The sequence below is a fragment of the Myotis myotis genome, unplaced genomic scaffold, assembly GCF_014108235.1.
Source record: "Myotis myotis isolate mMyoMyo1 unplaced genomic scaffold, mMyoMyo1.p scaffold_m19_p_7, whole genome shotgun sequence".
Taxonomy (NCBI): domain Eukaryota; kingdom Metazoa; phylum Chordata; class Mammalia; order Chiroptera; family Vespertilionidae; genus Myotis; species Myotis myotis.
The window spans coordinates 76,045,103-76,068,824 of record NW_023416379.1 but is presented as its reverse complement, the minus strand read 5'-3'; the positions used below and the strand labels follow the sequence as shown (position 1 = coordinate 76,068,824).

Here is a 23,722-nt window from a genome sequence, read left to right as displayed (position 1 = left end):
ACTACTGTCAGAGGGGAGGCGGGGAGGGTTGCCTCGTGAAAAAGGTGAAGGGATTAAGCAATAAAACAAAATGAGCAAACAAACTAAAAACCAAACTCATGGACAGTCCACAGAATGGTGATACCAGAAGGAAAGGGAGTTGCGGGGAGGCAAATTAGGGTAAAAGGAGGATAAATGGTGATGGAGGGAGACTTGAATTGGGTTGGTGAACACACAGTACAATACACAGATGACATATTATGGAATTGTGCACCTGAAACCTATATAATTTTATTAACCAATGTCATCCCAATAAGTTCAACAATAACAAAAAAATATATTGCAACCAATTAAATTAAGCAGGAATCAAAATTAGTCTGTATTACAAGATTGCTTCTTAAATTCTATTCCTGGCAATTTACCCATTGGTTGTTTTGTGAGAATTTCTGGAGGTTTATAAAGTTAATGTTTTTAACTGTGTCATTTTTTCCTATTGGGTTTTATTTTAGCCATAATGCAAGTCCATGAGGACTTCTTCCATTATAAGTCGGGGATATATAGACATGTGACCAATGCAAATGAAGAATCAGAAAAATATCGAAAGCTTCGGACACATGCAGTCAAGCTCACTGGGTAAGGCAATTCTTAAAAATCTTTATTTAACACTTTTAAAAAACGAAACTAAAAGAAAGTGTTTGTAGTGCATTTTGGTACCAAAATTCTGCTTTGTATTGAGACAGTCTGATATAAATTAAAAATTATCTAAGCCTTAATAATCCTCAGTTACTATTTTAAAATTCAGTGAAAAGGTAACTTAAAATTCTGTTAAAAAATAAAATGGCCATTTCCTGTCTCTAACCTATTAGCAGTGTGTCTTAAGAATCTGTTCCAAGGGCAAGGGAGATATATTATTGCAAGTCTGTTCTCATAATGTCTCACTCCAATTCAAATGAAATGCTACTGATAAGATTTTGGGAATTATTTTGTTTTGTTTCCATCCCAAACCCTCACTTTTCTCATCTGATTGAACCCACACACAAGCAACCTCTGCTACAACCAAATCATTACTTTCTCCTTACTGATCTTTGGAACTCTCTTAGTCAATTCCAAGGTATGTAGAACAGTTATCCTCTATGATGTCTCTTTAAACATCATACCTCCCTTATTTGAAATACTCTGGTATTTCCACTATAAAATTACATTTTATTGAATGTAAGAAACTACTGATTATGGATTTTCTTGATTTCATGGATGTGAAAATATGTGCATCTTAAAATTGAAATACATTTCAAGTTAATGTAGAATAGGTAATTTCACTATTCAGTGATAACATGGCTCAAGAATTTGGAGTAATTTTATATGTCTCCTAATTATATAGCTGTAGAGAAAGATGGCTAGATAAATCACTAGATGTATTTAACAGGAAAATGAGATACTAAAGTATTTAAAATTTTATGACAACAAAAAGTTTGCTAAATTTTTCATCAGCAGTATATAAGAATACCAATTTTTCAATATTCTTTTAATCACTGGATATTTTACTTTTACTTTAAGTCATATTAAATTCCCCCGAAATCATTATTAACCGGTGGTGAAATCATATCATGTAAGTCTCCCTCTCTCTCTCTTTCTCTCTCTCTCTCCTCCTGAAAAGTTAGAGAGACAAATAAAAAATAGAAAGATAATATGGGATAGTGGCATTTTAAAATACTAATATTCAGATTTATTTTACTTGAATTTAAGACAAGAGATGCTAGTTTCTAAAAGAACATTTTATTCTTAAGAGAAAAATTATAGTAAAAATTAGTGGTTGGAGTAATAATCCATTTTTAACTTCATATTTCAATTTCAGGTTATATTGATTTATTAACAGCCAAGATGAAGAAATTCCTCATTCTTCCACTTTTTCTACCTTACCTCCTCTCATATACCTTATATGTGTTAGTAATATTATTTTTATATATCAAAGGATTACAAAATTTGCATTCTTCTCTGAAACCATAATATACATAGTTTATAATTTCTTATATATTAATAAAGTCAATGATAAGCAAATACTGATGCTCACTTTTCTGTTCTTGAATTTAATTTTCATTATTTATTTTATTTTTAATCAAGACAGGATCTTATGCCTGTGGTGCCTAATTTCTTACACATTTGTGAAAGTATTTGTTTTATTTTTATTCAGGAATAACTTTAATAAGTATAAAATCCTGGGATTTTAGAACCTTTAAAACTTTCTAAATAGTGCTCCAGAGTTTCTGGCATTGAGTTTTCCTGCAGAAAAATCTCTGGCCATCCAGATGTTTTGTCTCCTTATAAGTGACATAATCTTTTCTACTCAAATACATATATTAATCTTTCTTTTTTCTTGAATTAGCTTTATTCACTTTTTTTTTAAAAAAAGTATATATTATACATATGCTGGATCATCTATATCTGCTTTAATATTTTAATATTACTTATAATTCTTTATTATTTCATTGTGTATGATTTTCTCTACGTGGTCCCATCTATCTCTGAATATTTATTGTAGTATTTGGCATTCATTCTCCAAAGGGCTTTTGCCTCTGAAATGTTTTTTTTTTTTTACATTTTTTCTTTTCCCTTTCTTTTGGTTGTCTTTTAAGGTCTTCTTTGAGTCTATGTCTGACTTCTCCAGTTTCCCTGAATAGTTCCTTTTGAGCTGTATAGTATTCATGTGTCTTTTGCCTGACTTTAAAAACAAAACAAAACAAAACACTTTTACCCTAGTGCAGTGGTTCTCAACCTTCCTAATGCCACGACCCTTTAATACAGTTCCTCATGTTGTGGTGACGTCCAACCATAAAATTATTTTCGTTGCTACTTCATAACTGTAATTTTGCTACTGTTATGAATCGTAATATAAATATCTGATATGCAGGATGCATTTTCATTGTTACAAATTGAACATAATTAAAGCATAGTGATTAATCACAAAAAAATATGTAATTATGTGTGTTTTCCAATGGTCTTAGGCAACCCCTGTGAAAGTGTTGTTCGACCCCAAAGGGGTCGCGACCCACAGGTTGGCGACCTACAGGTTGAGAACTGCTGCCCTAGTGGGTTTTGCTCAGTGGATAGAGCATTGGCCTGGGGACCTAAGGGCCCCAGGTTCAATTTTGGTCAAGGGCATGTACCTAGGTTGCAGGCTCCTGGTCTGAGCATGTGCAGGAGGCAACCAATTGAAGTATTTCTCTCACATCTATATTTCTCCCTGTCTTTCCCTTTCTCTTCCATTCTCTCTAAAAATCAATGGAAAAATATCCTCCAATGAGGATTGAAAAACATAAAAAGAAATTTAATTTCTAATCTGCATTTTACTCTCTATCACTTCCTCCTTCCAGTCCACTCCCTCTACTACTTTGACCTCAACTGTCCTTAAGTCACATACATACTTTCAATAAATCATTCCATTCAATCTGACCACCACTTAACTGTCTCTCTTCTGCTTGATGGCCACTCCCTTTGTTATTTAGTTAAAAATCTGTGGTGATTCATTATAATCACTTACACACGCCCTGGACTCCTCTGCCCTTGCTTGATTCATCATATTGGCTTAGCAAAATCTCAAATCTGGTTAAATTAAAATCAGCCTGTTTCGTACCTGTAGTTGTGCATCTGAACACAGCCAGAAAAAGTAATAAGTGTGCTGGTTCCACTTTTATTTATAACCAGAAATTTCAAGTAGTTGCTTAATACTGCCAGGCAATTTTATTCTGGATTTTTATTCTGTTTACTGTCCCATTCCAGGTGATTATCTCAAAACCTTTTCTTTTGTCTTGAATCCCCAATACCTCTACCCCCTTGCTCTTAGTTGATAATCTTGAATCCTATTTCACCAAAATAATTTAAAGCCATCAGAAATAACTCCAAGTATCATTCATACCACCTCGCAGCATGAACTCTCTGATATTCTTCCTTCTACTTGTTACATATGTGAAGCACCATGCTCCTACCTAAATCTTCCCTTCTGTAGTGTGGACACCAACCTTCTTCACTATTTAAGAATGTGCAGAAGCAATTTCCCTTTCTCTACTTTATAATCAACCTTTTCTACCAACATACATGCATGCCATTATATCTCAGATATTATGATGATAAAAACTTTCCCTTGACTCTGCTTCTCCACACTCCATTCATGGTCTTTTCTTACAGCAAACTCCTCGCATGATTTGTCTGTCCTTACTTTCTTCAATGTTTTCCACCCATTTTTTCTTAAACCTCTCCAAACACTTTTATTTCCCTGCTCCTGTTCATGAAAATATTTATTTCAAGGTTATTAATGACCTCCACATTGCAATAGTCATCTGTCAGAATGCACACCTGCCCATCATTTCCTGCTGGTCTTTCTTTTCTGGCTGTGACTTTTCAGTGTTCTTTGCTAGTTTTTTCCCCTCCCTGTACTTGTATACTTCTTAATGTTAGAGTGTCCATATTCAGTTTTAGGTCTTTTCTCCCTTCTATTCTCACTCATTCTCTGATGAACTCATCAGTCTCTGAACTCATCTCAGCTTTGAGAACCATCTAAACCTGACACAAACTGGATTTACTAGTTTATCTGCCGCCTAGATCTCTCTCCTGAACTCTAGACTTATGCATCCCATGGCCTTCTTGACATCCCCATGTAGGTACCTAATAAATGAATCAAATTCAGCACTTCCAAACTCAGCTCCTGATTCCTGCCTTTATACCTGCTGAACAATGCCAACTTTCTCCATCTTAGTTGATGACAACATCCTTCCATATGCTCTGGCTGAAAACCTGAAAATTATCCTCAAAATTCCTTTCCTTGAAACTCACTTTCAATGTGTGAGAAACTGTAATTTCAACTTATATCCAGAATCTAACCATTTTTTACTGTTCAAACTACCACAACTCTTGCCTGACCTACCATTACCCAATATTATGTATGTGGACTGCTTAAGTAGCTTCTAACTGGTCTTCCTTCATTTATATTTGCCCTCAAAAGTCTATTCCCAACAGAGAAACGAGAGTGTTCCTTTTATAACACTAGTCAGATCTTGTTACTTCTTTACTCAGAACCATGCACTACTTCCCCAGTTCCATGGGAGCAAAACCCAAAGTCTTTACAATGGCCTACAAAGGCCTGCATGATCTGAGGACTCCCCCACCTGCCTACCTGCACCCTCAGCAATTTTCTGATCTCAATTTCTGTTCATCTGTGCCTGTTCTTCCTGCTTTAGTTCCTTTAATGCTTCAGGAACCCACACATCTGGGTCTTTCTCTGTAGTTAAAATGCTTTTTCAGACATCTGATTTCTTAGTTTCTGTGCTTTCATTGAGTATTTATTCAGATCTAATCTGTTCAGTGTAGCTACCCTGACTGTCTTATTTAATACGGCTAACTATTCTCTCTTCCAGCATGTCTGATCCCTCTTACATGATCTATTAATTTTTATAACAATTGTTACTTTCTAACACATGCTTAATTTATTATCTTTGTAGTATGTTAATAGTATATTGTCTTTTCTCCCTACTAGATTGAAGCTCCATGAGAGCAGGCATCTGTAATATTCACTGATGTAGCCACACCACCTAACACAATGCTGATCTATAAAATACTTACTGCTTTCTCTAGTCAGAAAAACTTTTTAGCACATGTTCTATGCTAGTTCTCATTTGGTACTCTTCTTTAAATGGGTCAGCTTTTTGGTGAAAAATAGAGTAAGCAGAAGTTGGAGGAGAGAGCTGAAGCACTCCTCAGCTTTGATTGAAGTGTGCAATTCTTGGACCCATTCTGGCCAAATCAACTCTTCCCTTCGTGCATAGCTGGAGCATTTGGTAGGACTCATAATACAGCCCTTGAAGGTATCTTTGCTGTCATGTGCGATTCTTTGCCTTTCTTCTCTGCTTCACCTTGCTTTATCTTTCAACCATTGCCCCCGGATGGTTGGCCAGGACTCTGGCAGTCTAGTGGACTTCCAGTGTGATTTCTTCCTCAGCAGAACTCCGATGGGTTGTGTGGGAACAGACCGACATAGTTTGATTGCTGTGTACCTGCTATTGGCCCTCATTAGGGGATATTCCTGGACTGTCATATACTTTTAAGGGCAAACTTCTCCTATTCAGGTTGGAGATAGAGGGGAAGGATTTTACTGTTGTTTCTCAGCATCTACTCTTGCTTTGGTAGAGAACAAACTGTATTTTTCTGTTATTCCTCCGTTGTTATTTGGGATTACAGCTGTTTGCTTCGTTTACTAATGATAGAAAGTATTGAGGTTTTACATTTGGGTTTTTATTTTTTAAATTCTTTTTTTAATATATTTTATTGATTTTTTACAGAGAGGAAGAGAGAGGGATAGAGCGTTAGAAACATCAATGAGAGAGAAACATCAATCAGCTGCCTCCTGCACATCTCCTACTGGGGATGTGCCCACAACCCAGGTACATGCCCTTGACCGGAATCGAACCTGGGACCTTTCAGTCTGCAGGCCGACGCTCTAGCCACCGAGCCAAACCGGTTAGGGCTATTTCTTAAATTTTTAATAGTTTAGTTACTTTTCAGGAAGATGAATGGAACAAATATGCTTTTATGCTGCCACTGTAACTGGAAATTCATCTCTTTTTTATCTTCCTTCACTTTGAAAGTCCAATTCCTTCTAAACCTCTCCTTCTTATGTATATTTCAGGATCAGTTTTTGTCTTCTCTAGTGATGTCCTTGATTGGAAATTTTTTTCCACCACATTCTTGATGATTGAAATAAATTTTTCTATCATTCAGAGAACACTGAAAGTGCCAACATTGATGTGGAGTCTTTCTTTCTTCATTTATTAGACCTGATCATTTATCATCTCTATCACCTACTTAGCCATGCTGGTTGTGTTACCTTCAGTCTACTCCTAAATTTGTTCATGCTGGCGTTGTACAAGATATGGAAGTGTTTACATTTAATCACTCTGAAACCATCTGTTTTCCATGTTCAATGTGTCAGTTGCAGTAGTGTGTTCGTTTTTATAAACATTTAGAAAATTGAGACCTTTATAAATATATATCACATGTGTGACAATTAACAAGACTAATTCTCACAAATTACTCTTGGAGCACATGTTTATTTTTCAGAAATATTTTAGGTCCCCTGGGCATTGTTAGGGACCCTGGAGAAGTAGATTTTAATTCATGTCTTCATTAGTAATTCCTGATTTGGTAATTACTACATGCAGAAAATTAATGCATCAGTGAATTAGAGAGTAATCAAATAGCCCAAGTAAGTTAATGTTTCTTATCAGAGAACTGAATATACTCCTATCAAGTACCTTACAAATTTATTGCAATACATACATCTATCTGCTGCTCTTTCTGTAGAAAACAACGCTGTTAGACTGCACTTACTTGAACAAATGAATTTAAAGTTCTACCACATGCCAAGCACTGGGAAACAGAAAGAGGATAACTACATAGTCCTACTCTTAAGGACTTTAGGGAATGAGGCAGACACATTCACAACTGACACCAGCATAAGGTAATACATGCTATATATTCCCATATATATAAAGGACAGGATTGTGATAGGTAGATAACAACTTATAAAAACAAAGATTTCTTTGCTCCTAGTAAATAATTTTATTTTAGTCCTCCCTCTTCTCCTTCTAAAACGTCTGTTTATCCCCATTATGGATACTAGACTTATAAAAGCATTTAATTGAATAAAAAATGTCATATTATGAGACTGGCATTATTTTACACAACAATAATAAGGAAATATTACCCATTAAACTAAGAAACTCCGTTGATTTTTAGATGGTTCTCAATTTTAGAGATATTAAAATATGCAGAAAAAAAGTATATTGAAATAAACACAATATGGTTGGTATTTGAGATATTTATCCCGGTCAATGTTCTCTATACTATGTGGTTCTATTCCATAAGTATCTCTCTCCATATCTATTACAGTTTATCCAGTGTCCCTGTTCAGAAAGGGTTCTGAGTTTTTTAAAAATTTAAGTCAGAAGTTGAGAATGTAGTGCATTAATGCCATTTACTTTTTGCATATGATTTTAATATGCAAATCATATGAATAAAAAGTCTTGAATAAAAAAATCTATCAAGTATAAATTTTGGAAACTTGCCCAGTCAGTGTGACTCTGTGGTTGAGGGTCGACATTTGAACCAGGAGATCACTGTTCGATTCCTGGTCAGGGTGGGGCATGCAGGAGGCAGCTAATCAATAATTCTGTCTCATCATTAATGTTGCTATCTCTCTATCCCTCTCCATCCCTCTCTGAAATCAATAAAAATATATTTTTTTAAAAAAATTTAGACAATTAAAATAAATAATTGGGGTAAACATTGAATTTTCTTCATATTGTTACCCCTGCTTATGGGACAGCATTTTACTGATGAAATAGTCAAAAGAGAATAATAATTTCAGGACATATTTTTCCATTGTTTAATAGTATTTTATGTGAAAGTTTATTTATTTAACAAGTTTTCATAGAGTACCTATAAGTGCCAGGTGCTGTTTTAGGTACCGGAGATGTCTCAGTGAACAAAATAGACACAGATCCTGGTCCTCATTAAACTTATATTCTACTAATTGATGCATAGCTGCACAATTAAAATTGTGTTATATAAAGGACCCGAGCTTGGGTGCTAATTTTTGTGTCTGTGCCCCATGTCAACAGTATCAACTTTTTCACATTATATAAATATTGTGTAGTGACTCAGACAGAAGACAGACCATTGTGAAATGGAAGCTGAAAGGAAAGCAAACATGAAAAGAATCCAGGAAGAACCAATTACAAAATAACAAAGATGTTTTTCAAATACACAATGAATGATAGAGAATGCCAGTTTTTAAAATTAAATTGAACACCCCAAAATACATTTTAAAATGCTGCAAAATTATAGAAATTAAACAAGTTTCCAATAAGTGACTGTGAAGGCATCTGCTTTAGTGAACCATCCAAAAATCAAGGAAGAGATTTCTGTAAACCTTGGTGCATATCTATCATGATGACTTAAATTTGGGCACAGATAGAATGATTTCTAAGTTTGTTTTTTTCTGTGTTTTCAACAAAAATAGAACTCATGTTGTTCCTAGAGCTGTGGTAATAGGCAATGTGTGAAAAATAAAACAATAGTCCTTGACTTCCCAATGCAACTAGATATCAAACAAAAACACATAACAAATGTAAAGTTATTATACATTTTACAAAAGCAGGGTTGAAAGTGGTAAGAGGGTATACAATACTTGATCTAGACTTTACAATCTGAGAAATGTCCCTGAGGAAGAAAAATCTGAGCTGAGATTTATGGGTTGTTTAAGAACAGGCAAAGGGAACAGCTTGCGTAAAAAAAAACCTATGGTCAGAAGGATACAAAACATTGTATGAACACAGTGCTATGATTGCTGAACCTCAGATGGCAGAGACTTGTAGGCCATTTTACAGAATACAGTGAAGCATGTTACGCATTTAGTTAAGCATTTTAAGAGCAAAGGGAAGTCACTGAAGTTATTTATTTATTTTTCTTTTTTTCAATATGTCTTTATTGATTTCAGAGAGGAAGGGAGAAGGAGAGAGAAATAGAAACATCAGTGATGAGAGAGAATCAGTGATCAATTGCTTTCTGCCTGATTGGGCATTGAGCCCGCAATTTAGGCATATGCCCTGACTGGGAATCTAACTGTGACATCCTAGGTCAATGCTCAACCACTGAGCCACCGCAGCCAGGCTCACTGAAGTTTTTTTAAATAGAAAGGTGGCATGATCTCTGAGAGATTGTTTTACTATAAAAATGTTATGTAAAAAGGCAAATTGTAGTACCTAAGTAAAAGATAACAGTCTAGACTTGGTAAGATGGTGGGAGAGTTGGGGAGACATGAATGGATCAAAAATATTGAAGGAGAAAAGCTGGCAGACATGATGTGGATTTGGAATAGCGCATGGACAATGAGACAGGAAAGTTCAATATTGGGCGTGATGATTTTTGAGGTGTCTTTAAGACATAAGATTGCAGATAGGTGTCAGAGAAGATAGATATACTGACCTCAAGGTCATAAGAGATAAGTGCTGAAGATGGATAGGACTGAGCAGAGTAAGAAAAACAGAAAGATTGATTGAGACTAAGCCATGAAAAAAAATCCAATATTTAAAGATTGGCTAAAAAAACGATGAGCCTACAAAAAGAGAGAAGAGGCCAGGAGATTTTACTTTAAAAGTTGCTATTGTAAGATTTTTCAGAAAGTTGGAAGGATTGAGGATTGGTCTTAGAGAGAGATTGTCAACTCTATTGTATCAGGAGAAAAGGCAGAGAGGACAAGTTTCAATGAATTTGTTTTAACATTTAAGATAGTGGTAAGTTGAGGAAAAGTCCTACCAGATACCTTCATTTTTTATCTTCAGATAGTAGAAGGTAAGGTTATCTGTAGAGGGAAAAGATGGTAGGAGGGATGCATTATCAGAAATTAGAGGAGAATAGAGATGGTTTGCAATGGTTCTCTAGATGTTTAGGAGAGAGAGCTGCCCAGAGGAACCCAAAGAGATTGCCATGCATTGCTAATGCTACCATTCTGCCCTCCTGTGTGTAGTAGTTAGTTGCTTGTGTGTACACAAAGAGCATTGGGTAGTTGAATTTACCCAACTGAGTTTTCCAGATGGGTGCAATGAAGAGTCAGAAAAACAAAAGGTTTAGGATATGAATATTAATGTAAGTATTGCTGAATGACAGAAAGCTTTAATAAGAGTGATGAAAAGAGGACTGATGGATTTGGAGAAAAATTATTGGAGTAGAGGCTGTGCTAATTCTAATCTCAGTGATTTTATGATTCTCTAATTTATTTTTACCTTTCAGATTTTTTTATTGAGAAAAAATTAATCATGTAATAATGATATTATGTGAACTGATATTTTAAATATTATAAATACAGTGTTATAGAACCATAATTTTCTATATTAATGCCTAATTATATTAACAACTGATTTTCTACTTTATAGTCATAAATCTTTGATATTCATCTACCTATCTATACCTATGTGAAGGTACTTTTCCTCTAGGAGAATATAAAAATAATGCTTCAGAGTTAAATTTCTAATACATCTTTCCTATATTTTCTATACATTACCATAAGTATCAAGGATTCCAGGAGCACAGATTCTTATGTAGTGCTATTGACAAAGCTTTATTGGGGTCATCACTTGTATTTTCTCGTTCATCTTTATTCCCCCCTCTTTCTTTCTGAATAACCACTGAATGTTAAGCCTGAGTTTTCATGCTATGTTAAGTTTAACCCCTGGCAAATTGATCAATTCCAAGCAGATGTTTTAATTAGAGGTTTTGAATGCATGACAAGGTCTAAGACAGTTTAATAAACATTTCAACTACACTTACTTATAAAATGAAAATAAATGTGTGATAATTGGTATAAGTAATACAAAAACATTTAATTTGGGTCTTGGGAGATGTTTCAACTGCACAATGTTTAGCTTTTTCTTTTTTGGGGGTGATGTGGGTGCCCTGGTTTGAGTAGCTGTGATAACAGATAGATTCAAAATAATTAATACTTCAAATATATTAATAGAAGTTTATTTCTTGTTTACATAATAGTTCAAGGTGGGTGATTCTAGTTTTAGGGTAGTTCTTCTTCATATGGTTTCAGGGACCTCAAAATTTTTCTATTGTGTTGATCTGCCACCTTTTAGGATTACATATTGTGACCTCATTCAGCCTATTGAAAATGAAGAGGATCATGAGGAGGGTTTCTTTTAATGTAGTGCTTTTATTTTTATTTTTTAAAATATATTTTTTTATTGATTCAGAGAGGAAGGCAGAGGCAGAGAGAGATAGAAACATCAATGATGGGAGAGAATCACTGGCTGGCTGTCTCCTGCACTCCCCACACTGGGGATTGAGGCTGTAACCCAGGCATGTGCCCTTGACTCCGATTGAAGCCAGGACCCTTGCTCTATTCATTGAGCCAAACCAGCTAGGGCAAGGAAGAGGGTTTCTTACACTCACTTCTTTTAAAGCCTTCACTCAGAAATGGTTCTTCTCACTCCATTCACATTCCTTTGGCTAGAACCCATTCACATGGCTCTGGCCCAGTTGCAAAGGTGACAGGGAAATGTAAACGATTTGGCAAGAACATTTTAAATTAATATCAGAACAAACAGAGCTAAATAGTGGGGTAGAATTTCAAATTTGCATATATAAATTTATCGGAAAAGAACCAAAGACTCAAATTTGTGAAATGCTGACTTGGTTGACATTTCCCAGGCCCTCTGTGATTGTGTGTTCCGCTTTTAGAGAAATTTTGAGAATTACTGCTCTATGAGATTGATTAAATTAATAAATATATTTTGTAATAACTAACATCCATAGACACTGAGGTAGCACTACAGTCCTCATTTTTACCAGGTAAAATCCTTATGTAATGGAAATTATTCTATTTTACCAGATATAAGAAACTGAGAGTGTTTTAGAAAACTTTTCAAATCCTTCTGACTTCAAAATTGATATTCTTCCAATTCTACATTCACATTATGTAAAAAAGGAAGGTCAGTGTCATAGTCCACTCAGTGTCTGTTTACTACATAGATTTTCTCAAGCAATTGCTATATTTCTTCTTTTTATAAAGATTTTCTTAGGGAAGAAATAAACATTCTTGTATTCTATCTAAAATTCTATTCTCACTTGCTTTGACCGTACATCTTTAATCTTTATATAAAGACTTTTGTGCCTGACTGCTGTGGCTCAGTGGTTGATTGTCAAGCCAGGAATCAAAAGGTCTCAGTTTCAATTCCTGGTCAGGACAGATGCCTGAGTTGTGAGCTTGATCAGTAGGGGGTGAGAAGGAGGCAAACTATTGATAATGTTTTTTTCTTCTCTAGGTTTCTCTCTATATATTCCTCTTGCTTCCTCTCTAAAATTCAATAAACATGTATTTTAAAAAAGACTTTTGCTTAATTTTTCAAAAAGAAACTTTAAATACATAATAGGTATGAAGTGTTGTGCTAAATGTTAAGAATACAAATGCCAATAATATAATAATATACTTCTCCTGTTCTCAAACAAGGAGGGCAGGGAGGAGGCTGGAAAGAGAAAGAAGCAGATGCTAATAAACAGTGTCTTAAGTATGGAGATGGAAATAGGACAGGAATTTATACTGACTAGTGAGGATGTACTTCATATAGGAAGGCACATGACCCCAGTTCTGGGGCCAGAGAAGACTGGAAAGAGGTGGCACATGTTTTGTAGTTTAGTTTAGCAAGTAGGAATTATAGAAGGTCTCTGGAAAGAGAAAAGCATACTGCAGGAAGAATGGGCAGCAAATGCAAAATCTCACAGTGAGAGAGAATATGGCATCCTTAAGGAATTGGAAGGAACTTAATATGGATTGAGTATAGAAGGAAGAGTCTAATGAAAAATGAATCTAAGAAGTAGGCCAAGTCAGCGGGGCATTCTTCTATTGAATGACTTATCCTGGAGATTAGCCTAACTCTGACTATTTCACTGTCTCTGAGTTGCTTAACATCCCTCTGTTATCTCTAGATCAATTTGTGCGTCTTTGCTTCAACATAATTTGCTTTACAGTGAGAGTACCAGGAAGTGTCTGTGTGACACCCCTCTACCTCTCATCCTGTGAAGTGATGTTCCCAATAAAGAGACCAAATAATCTTTCACATTTTCACACAGTTCAGTTCAGCATCCTAGTTCTGAATCCTTCTATTTTCAGATGAGACATATCTGAAATCAGAAATTGTCATAAAAAAAAGAAATGGGATTTCAATAAACTGAAATTCATTTTCTGCTACAAGGCAAGTAGCAGAAACTAAATGACTTTCAAAATGGAAAAAGAATCTTTCTTCCCCTGACACATTGGCAGGTCTGAGCTCTGAGAAATACATACAAATACTTGCCTCCACTTGAAGGGTTTAAAATGCAGTGGTAGGAGAGACATCCTCTTAAACATATAATGTAAGTCAGTGGTTTGGGAATGAATAAGGTGAAAGTGTATAGAGGCAGAGAGAAGGGGAACCTCACCTAAGAGTGTATTGGTGCATTAGAGATTAAATAAGTGGGGAGTAGAGAAGGATATGACCCTAGAAAAAAAAAGCTGAATTTTCAATTATTTCTTTGCATTTTTTTTCTACTGTAAACTCTTTATTCTTTTCTCTTATTCATTCTCCTAATAGAGTCTCAGTTTTTAAATTTTGGATGTCTATGAGCTCATAATGCATTGGAAGCATTAGCCCTTTTATAATATTGACTAAATCCCCGTTTGTGATTGGCTTTTATAAATTTATCTTTAATGATTTTGACCTGAACAATATTTTAACTTTTAATGGAGGTTTTATGTTCTATTTTTAAAATAATTAGGTCAACAATCTACCTGAAAGATATTTGGGTGAATGATGTATAGTGACTACCTAATTTTTCCTCCAAACTCTGAGCTTAAAAGCACCAGGGTCACATAATGGGATAATCCACCCTTTCCTTACTCTTTATAATACATTTTTGTGGCTTATTAAATTCTTAATTTCTTGATTCTGGTGTGTATTGTTCAAAATAGTCTCAATCTATTATTCAATTTCTACCACTTTATCTTAATGCTAGATGGTGTTTACATTGCTTCATTGCTTTCATTTTTTCACTGTTTATCCAATTATTTTTACTATTTATTTTCCCAGTAATACTAAAAAGAGTCAGAAAATAACTTAAATTGGAGTCAGTATGTTTTTTTTATAAAAGATAAAATAACCTTTTTAGCCTTTTGAAGATTATTATTTAGTAGCCTGTACTTATTTTTTAAGGATTCTACTTTTGTAATCCTTTCCCCCCTCTTCTCTATACCCTCAGATCTTTATATCTTTCTGAAACGCAACTTTCAAAGTTGAAGCTATTTGAATGCTAAACTATTTTATTTCACTTTTGTTACCAGTTTTAAGTATTTTGATAGTAAATAATATTAAATATAAAAGAAGCATTAAAATAATAATTTGATTCAATGTCTAAAAATTTACCATTTTCCAAACTTGAAATATTTTATTATCTAAGATCTAAAAAAGGACCATGGATTTTATCAACCCAGTAACCTACTATAAAAGATAACACAGGCATAGAGTTTTTCCAGAGATTAAGATTACACACTGGTTAGTTGTAGAATCAATACTCAGCTCAAGGCACTTCACCACTAATCTTTTTTGTAAAACCACTGGAACACAACACAGCGTTAAGAATATGTGTACTGAAGTCAGACACATCTATATCAAAAACCTATTGCTACTATTTAGTTAGCTGTGTTTAGCCTTTTGTAAGTTGGACATGGAAGGGTGTTTGTAAGAAATAAGTGAGGTCTCCTGGCTGATGTCACTCAGTGGTTGAGCACTGACCCATGAACCAGGATGATGACGGGAAAAGTAGTAGCAATTGTTGCTAACTCCTCTGTATAGTGTTTAAATTGCTTGGCGCTATTTTAAGTGCTTCACATCCATGAACTCAATATCATACTCCTATTCCTGATAGGATATTCTTTAAAGTGCATAAATTTTAAAAAGCATTTTAACAAAAGGCTTCTGATGTTTTAAATAAAAAACTGAGGATGATATCCATTTATATATATATATATGTATATATATATATATTTAATTATATAATACATATGTGGATATTATTCTATGTATGTGTGGTGTTGTGGCAGAATGTGCGGGGGGCACGATCAGCCAGCACTCTGAGGGAGGAAAGTTTAACCTTTATTTCTCATATCTGCTAGTCCAGGGGAATTCTGGATTCAAAGCCTGAACTGAACTTGTGGGGAGGCTCTGACCTATATATCTCCTCCTGTGGCGGGCCCCTGAGGGACCCCACAGCTCCGCCCAAGTCAGTTTTGGTGGAGCTTTTGGGGCATGCTCCTCAGCTCCTTCCAAGTCAGCTGGCAGGACCCTGGCGTTAGGCTCCACAACTCCGCCCAAATCAGAGTAGGGAAGTAAGACTACAGTTTTCACCAGATGCTAAACTAGGTTGCAAGCCCCACCCCCCCATTTTCCTTTTCATGTGTATTGTTTTTTACAAAGTTGTGTGTGGGAATGTAGAAGGGATAAAAATACAATATATAAAAGTGTTCATCTTGCATTGCAAGATAATAATGTTTTTGTATTTCCTTTTTTACTTTGAGAATATTAAGTTAGGTAATATTAAAATACTTGGCATATTTACTATTATTGTAATAACAGATGTAACGGTTTTCTGATGCATAAATATTCTTACCAAAAATCAAATTAAAAAGTGGTTCCCTCTTTTATCTCCTCCATGAACAGAAAGAAATCTATCCAGACTTTGTAGTTGTCAAGAGACAGTGTTGTAGATTGTTCTTAGCATCACCTATTATCTCCTTGGTCTCTGGTACAACCCCCAGCCTACATTTTGAATTCAAGTTCACAATGATGTGTACAGCTGCTGGCTCCATTACCTTGATATATTGACTGTTTCACTCAAGCTCTGCTGCACTGAGATAGGCCCGTGATGCCAAGTGCCAATCAGCATTCGTCATTACTGGACAAATATTCCTATTCCACAGTAAATTATTACACTCTTCTTAGAACAGTTATGTTGCCCCAAATATTATGCTTCATTCTTGCCTCTCAGGTACTGTTTTGGTGTTTTCTGGGAGTTATTGGAAAGCTGAGAAACAGGTATGAATAATGTGGTTGAAAACCAAGAAATGAAGTAGGCACAGGACAAAGCTTGCAGGGACTTCTTAGTTACAGTTAGGGCTTTGAACCTCACCCCAAGTGTTAGGGAAGTTATTTTCAAGGAATTTCAGCAGAAAAATTGCCTATTTTGCATTTTTTAAAAAGATCACTTTATGTGATCCTTAGAGAATGAAATTATGGAGATGAAAGAGGAAGGGGAAGAACAATTAGGAAAGTAATGTGGGAGGTCCTAATAAAAAAAATAATAGTAGCTGGGACTAGGTTGCACGTTTTGAATATGAATAAACAAGCATGAGGTATACTTTTTGGTAGAATTGACAGGATTTGGTAATTTGTTGGAAGGGATAGTCATTGGAGAGGAAGGTGTCAAGGGTAGGTTCCACATATCTTTTCTGAGTAACATATTGAACAGGCGTCAAGGGTAGGTACTAAGTATCTTTTCTGAGTAACACATTACACAGATGCTCTGAGTAACACATTGTACAGTTGGAGAACAATGGAAGAGGTGCAGATGGAGGTATAAGGGAAAGCAAGAGTTTAATCTAGATATATTGAGTTTGAGATTTCTGGAGACTTCCCAATGGAAATGTAAAATACACACACACACACACACACACACACACACACACACACACACATTTACGGAGCGAAACCATAGAATTTTGTAAGTCCAAAGAGAAGCCACTGAAAATGATTATCACTTAGATGGGCTAAAGCCATGGGAGTAGATAGGAAGATTACAGACTGAAACCTGAAGAACCCCAACATTTAAAGATCAAATATGAAGGAGAGAATAGTAAAGGGAACAAAAATTGGTGAGAGAGGGAGAACCAGCCTTGGTGTCACACAGACCTGGAAGAGAGAGGGTTCCAAGAAGTGGTAATGGTTAGTGTGAAATGTTGCTTAGAGGTCACATAAAACACATATCCCAGTCTGTAGAAAAAGAAAGACTAATAGGAAGTTGTTTCTTCTTGCTCAGTCTTTGTGTTTGTATCAGTTATTATAATTGTAGGTGCAAATTACTTTAGAATATTCTTTTATCTTCATCTTAAGTCCTGTTGAATTTTATTTCTCTTATGTGCCATTCATATATTTTCATATTGTGTATGTATTAAATTTGATGAAAAATTTTCCAAAGTCATTATGATTATATGAAGGCTAAGAAAATCCTTTGGCTATTATACTGAACTAGTGGCCCAGTGCACAGGATTTGTGCCTGGTGGTGGGTGTGGCTTGCGAGGATCTGCCTGCTGCAGGAGCAGCCACTCATCCCGGTCAGCCAAGCGGCTGTGGACCTGCCCTTTAAGCAGCTGCTCCCACTGCAGCAGCAGCGCTTATCCTAGTCAACTGAGTGGTGCTCCCACTGTGGGAGCACACTGACCACCATGGGGCAGCTCCTGCATTGAGCATCTGCCCCCTGGTGGTCAGTACACATCATAGTGACTGGTTAACCAGTCATTCTAGTCATTCCACCATTCGATCGCTGGGCTTTTATTATATAGGATGACTTCCAAAAATATTTGAACCTTAATTAGAAAGTGAACAATGCAATTATTCAGTTGACATAGATGCTCCCCAAATTTACTCTCAACTCAAACTTTCAAACAAATTTTATTGAGCAATAATCATGTACTAGGCACCTTGCTAGGTGCTGGAGTTACTGAGATGAATAACATGGAGAGTCTTTACAAATAAAATAAAATAGGGGTCACTGGTTTGGCACAACGATGGAAAGCTATTAATCTGTCATCCAGTAAGCCACTGGGAGGTTCTAGAGACTTTTGGGATCCTTTGACCTGAACTCATTGACAGAGAGTGGAGGTGGAGAGGGACCTGGGGACAGTGAAACTGATAAATGGCTTTTATTTTTCCTGTATTCTCAGTGCTGATTGAATTGTGTTGCCTTCTCTGTCAGCACTGAATCATATTGACAGGACACTTTGTGCTCCATTTGTCTTCTCTTGTTTGACATTGGTCTTTCATTGATTTGTCATTTCAAACACTGACCAGGTCCGTTCTACCCTGTAATTGCCATTCATAGAAAACAGAGCAACAATGGCAAAAAAGAAAAGCTTTATTTTTCTTTAAGTGAAGTCATGGTGCACATGTTCTTTTAAAAAGAATTCTTAGAAAATCTTAACATTCATAAAAACGTGGCTTATAAACATGCTTATAACATGTATAAAACATGTACATATGTGTACACACACAAAGGTCTCTAAGATTGTTTTGCTTCCAGACAGTGCAGGACTCACCTTGGTTTGGAGGTCATGCTGTGGAGCATGAAGAACATGAGTTTTGGAGTCAAACTCAAGTTCAGATGCTAGTTCTGCCCTTCTCCCTGTGTGATCTCAGGAAGGCTATTTAATCCCTCTCTATCTGTTTTCTCATTTATTACATTGGCATAATAAATGGTTTCCTCACTGATTTGTGAGGATAAAATGAAACAGTGTACTGCCACCTAGTAGGCTACTTGCTTTACACTTCCTTTAATTTTACAAAAATTCATACTTAACATTTTTTTCTTTATCACTCTGAATCTCCTTTCAGAATTATTTTTGTAAGTATAACTTGGAGCTGATTCTAATTATGGCATTAATGAATACTATCTATGATATAATATACATATTATTCCAATTTATTGTTATTTAATATTTTTTTCATCCAACTTACTCTGAGAACACAAGTAGATGAGTTAGGATGAAAAGGAAAGGAGAAATGTGACTGTAGGAGGAAATGATTAATTTCTTTGGTAAATGTGACAAAATTTTCATGAAATTAGATAATGATTCTACTTTTACCAAGAAAGCTACGTAAGTCATAGGAGTTTGGTCTTTTACTCTAGCCCATTGTGTGAAATAAGTGGGTTGGAAATAACAATTTCCTAGTTGATAAACATCAAGGAAGGATGTGGTACATCAACAAATGGTCCAATTGAAGACAGCGAGTGTAGGCAAATCCCTTAGATTTATATAGAGAGAGCAATGGGTTCTAGTAAGGCTGAGAACTGAGAAAGTATATTTTTATTGAGAAATATACTTTTACTGAGAAAGTATACTTTACCTCTTGCTGAGATGAGTTGTAATGTCTGTGGATATTTCATATTTCGGGGGCCTGTGTGATGAAGTTTTAATATCTCCTGATACGGTGCTACCTTCCAAATTAGCTTAATAAATTCTTTCTGGAGGTTTTATTTTGTAATCTAATAGCTTCTATGGTAGATGTTGCTCTCAAAATGCCAAATATGATAGAATTGACATGGAGATCAGATAAAATGTATGTTTATGACTTTCCAGAGATGTTGATTGGGGGAGGGGTCCTCAGGAGTAGGAAGTACCATATAGTAGCTTCTGACTTCATTCTGTCAAATGAAGTGTGACAAGAGAGCGTGCTTTCAGGGTAATCACTGTACATTTTTAAAAGCATATGATACAAGCTTACCATTTCAGAATCTTGTATTGGGATATTATCCTGTATTCCAGGAATGTGACATGTATGACAATTCTGATGAATGAATGAACCGGGAAATTTTAAAAGGCCTGTGTGGCTATGGCTATTTATAATGTCTTCCCTGAACAAAAAGCATGTAGAATATTACTGACTACTTCAATAAGATCAAAGAGAAGGTCAGGTCAAGTTTATGTTGCAATAAAAAGGGAACGGTTGCAGGGAAACAAATTTTGCAGATGATGGATCAGTACTATTTGTGATATTGATGCACTTAATATTATTCTTGCTAATACCATCACTGTAATAATTATGTTCATTATTTTACAAATGAGATGGTTGAATGAATGCAACCCTAGTTGGAATATTGCTATAATGACCAAGCTGTTCTTCCTGCCTCCAACCTCATACTTTTCCATTTTAGTTCCTCTTGTTAACCATTACCAGATTAATTTTTCTATGGCTGCCTACAGTTCTACTCCCTCCAAACTTTCATGATTTCTCTATGAATGCACAAAGGCTGACTCCTGGCATTAGGTCATGCTCTTCTCTCAGGTATGTCCTCATTTCCTCTTGGGATGACTACAAATCATTCAAGGCCCACCATGCCTCTCCATTTCTGCCTCCTCCTTCTCTCACTTTTTAGCACTTTTGTTATTAATTGCTCCTTAGACACTTGTGACAATTTGTCCACTTACCATAAATTTTGAAATGTTACTTAGCCTCTTTTAGCCTCAGTTGTCTTATGTATGAAGCAAAGAAATTGGATAAGAGTTCGATTAATTATGGGAACCATATGGTCTTGGCTGTTCAACTCTGCCATTAGAAGACATAGGTGATGCAGAAATGAATGAGCCTGACTGTTTCATAAAACTTAATTTACAAAATCAGGCAGTGGGCCAAATTTTGCCTGTGAGTCATAGTTGGCCAACCCCTGGAGTATACTATAATCTCTGAGTTTCCTTCCAATGCTAAGATTTTATGAGACAGTAAAAAGCCATTTCTATTTCTAACATCGAAGAACTGAAGGTTTTCCTCAAAGTATAGCCTCATAGATATTACCCCATTAATTGTCATTGATGATAATGACTGGTTTTAGCCTTGCCCTCTTTCCCCTGTACATTTCCCATGGTTGTGGAATGTATGTTCTGTCAATATAGTAAATGCAGTTCAACAGCAGATCATTTTGACTAGAGCATAAACTGGGTACAACCTTGTTGTCAATTTCCTCCATACTTTATTTATTGGTCAAATTACATGGGATATTATACTTATAATATATTTGCTTCCTGAATTTTAGGATACAGTAGGATTAGAGATATGTCAGCAACTCAATAAGTATCATTGATTAGATGATTAATTTATGTTAGGAGTACACAATTACCTCTGACATTGTCATACAAAAATCATCTTTTGGAAATCTCCCTCTGCTTCTCCAATCTTTGATAAAATTTGTAGTTCCTATGCAGAACATATCAATAAAAGTACCTGATCTTAGCCCTGGCCGGTGTGGCTCAGTTGGCTGGGTGTCGTCCCGTGCACATATTTCTCTTTCTCTTTTCCTCTCCCTTCCTCTCTCTAAAAATCAATTTAAAAATCTTTTTTTAAAAAAATGAAATGGGAGGGGAGAATGCTCTCATTTTATGGTGCTTTCCTAGGCAGTCTATTTTCATTCACCTTTGATCTATTAATTCACACATTCTGATAGCTCTCAATTATATTCAATATCACCACACTCACCAGGTGTGAGTATCTATTTTTTTTATGACGTTACTAAGTGTCCCTGGTAGAACTTTCATAAAGCAGCCACAACCTGCATATCTTTGCCTCACTGTTACTGCAGTTATTTTTCAAATTTTTGTGTAAAGAGAGCTGAGAATGTATCTGCCGTCACCTTTGAACACAAAATCCTATGCCCAGAGTAGTCATATCATTATTATTGACTGGAGGCTTATCTGGTGATTTCTTTATGCTTGTATCCTATCTGACTTTCATTTCCTTCATAAGAAAGTTAGGAGTTCTGTATCAGACTTTCTTATGCATTTGTACTTTGTTTTCCTTTGAAATTTCCTGTTCTAGTCGGCTGTACTACATACATTTTTTTTTAGAAACTTTGTTTTTATCTGTCTGGATCTATATTCACTAACAGAGAATTGGTCTGCCCAGAAAACAGGAGTTAGAATTCCTATCCTCAAGTCTATGGGGCACATGCGGGGACCTGAGAAGCAGTAAATCATCAGAAGCATCACAGCTTTTGAGCCCAGTCGATTCTGCTACAGTGCAATGTGCCTACCATCAGTATAAACTAAACATGATATTGTTCTTGTAACTCCAGATTCTTTGATGGATGTGAGACCTGCTTTAAGGAACTTGATTCCTAAGCCCCTGGGACCTTGACACATGAGTTAGGAAATAATTACTCTCATCACAGAAGACTTCCTAGCTGTGCAGATAGGCTCTTCCACAATTTCTTTTAATAATCAGCTTTCCTTGGTTCTAACAGTGTTTTAACTGTCAGAAACCCTGAAAAGCCATGAATTTAGTGCAGAACCACTATCAGTAGAGAGAACTCAAAGAAGATGAAGCCCCTCTGTTATTACTGTCTTTGGTAATGATAAATCAACTTGATCGTCGGGAACACATCTCTGTGCAGCGTGCAGTGCACCTCAAGTAATGACACATTTGATATGCCTACTCATTCAACCTTGAAATCCCGGAGTTAACCTTGACTCTGTCTTCTCCCTTTCTGTCGGTATAAATTGGCCCAGAAATTCCATTACCTTTATATCCAAAGTAGATCTCAAATCTGTGCCCTTCTGTCCATGCCCACTGCAAGTGTACTTCAGTGCCCTTGCTCAGCAAATATCTAATTAGGGTTGACTATGCAATAGTCTCAGTTCTAGGTGTTGGAGATTCAGCTGTTAAACAAATAAACAATATTTGCTTTGTGGGTCTTACATTCTTACTCAGGATTTCATTATTTCTTGCTTTAACTCTAGCACTCATCTCATGTCTTCAGCCTCCTGCCCCTGGAATCTATCCGTCACAGGAACACCAGAGTTGTCTCTCTGAAGGAAAAACTGGATTATGTCACCTCCTGTAGTCAAATGTCTCTCACCAGCTTTGTGAATGCCAAGCTTGCTAGGCTTGTACACTCTTGACAGCCAAATCTGCTTTCCCCACTTGATTTCCTGTCTCCCATCGCTGTCCTCCAGTCACACTGGACCAAGGGCTGCTCTTAGATGAGGCAGAGATAAGCTTTTCCTGGCTCTCTTTTGACTTTGCACTAATTGATTGGGCCTAACATTCCATACTCCTGTTTCTAGCTGAAGAATTTCAGCTCAGTTACGTGAAGGAAGTTGTCTTTGCCTTCCACAGACAGTTAATTTCTTCATCTGTAACCTATAGACATATTTAAAACATGCTTTTATAAAAGTAGCAACTAAAGAATTCAATTTATTTTATGCGTTGTTTTTCATTTCCCAACATCACTCCTATTAGATTGTCAGCTTCTGAAGACAAAAGATATATCTTCTTTATACTAAACAGTAGTTTGCTGAATAAAATCAGAGATAAATGGAGTATTTATTCTGTGCTCTCCT

At 35.8% G+C, this 23,722-nt stretch overlaps 1 protein-coding gene across 2 annotated transcripts in view; it reads left to right on the top strand.

Moving 5' to 3' along the window:
- TINAG (tubulointerstitial nephritis antigen) overlaps positions 1 to 23,722 on the top strand; it is a 73,186-nt gene that overhangs the window by 40,727 nt on the left and 8,737 nt on the right. For both annotated transcript variants that reach the window (XM_036318363.1, XM_036318362.1), the window contains exon 9: positions 489 to 612. In XM_036318363.1, the coding sequence (XP_036174256.1) occupies positions 489 to 612 (124 nt within the window). The remainder of the gene's footprint in view (positions 1 to 488; positions 613 to 23,722) is intronic.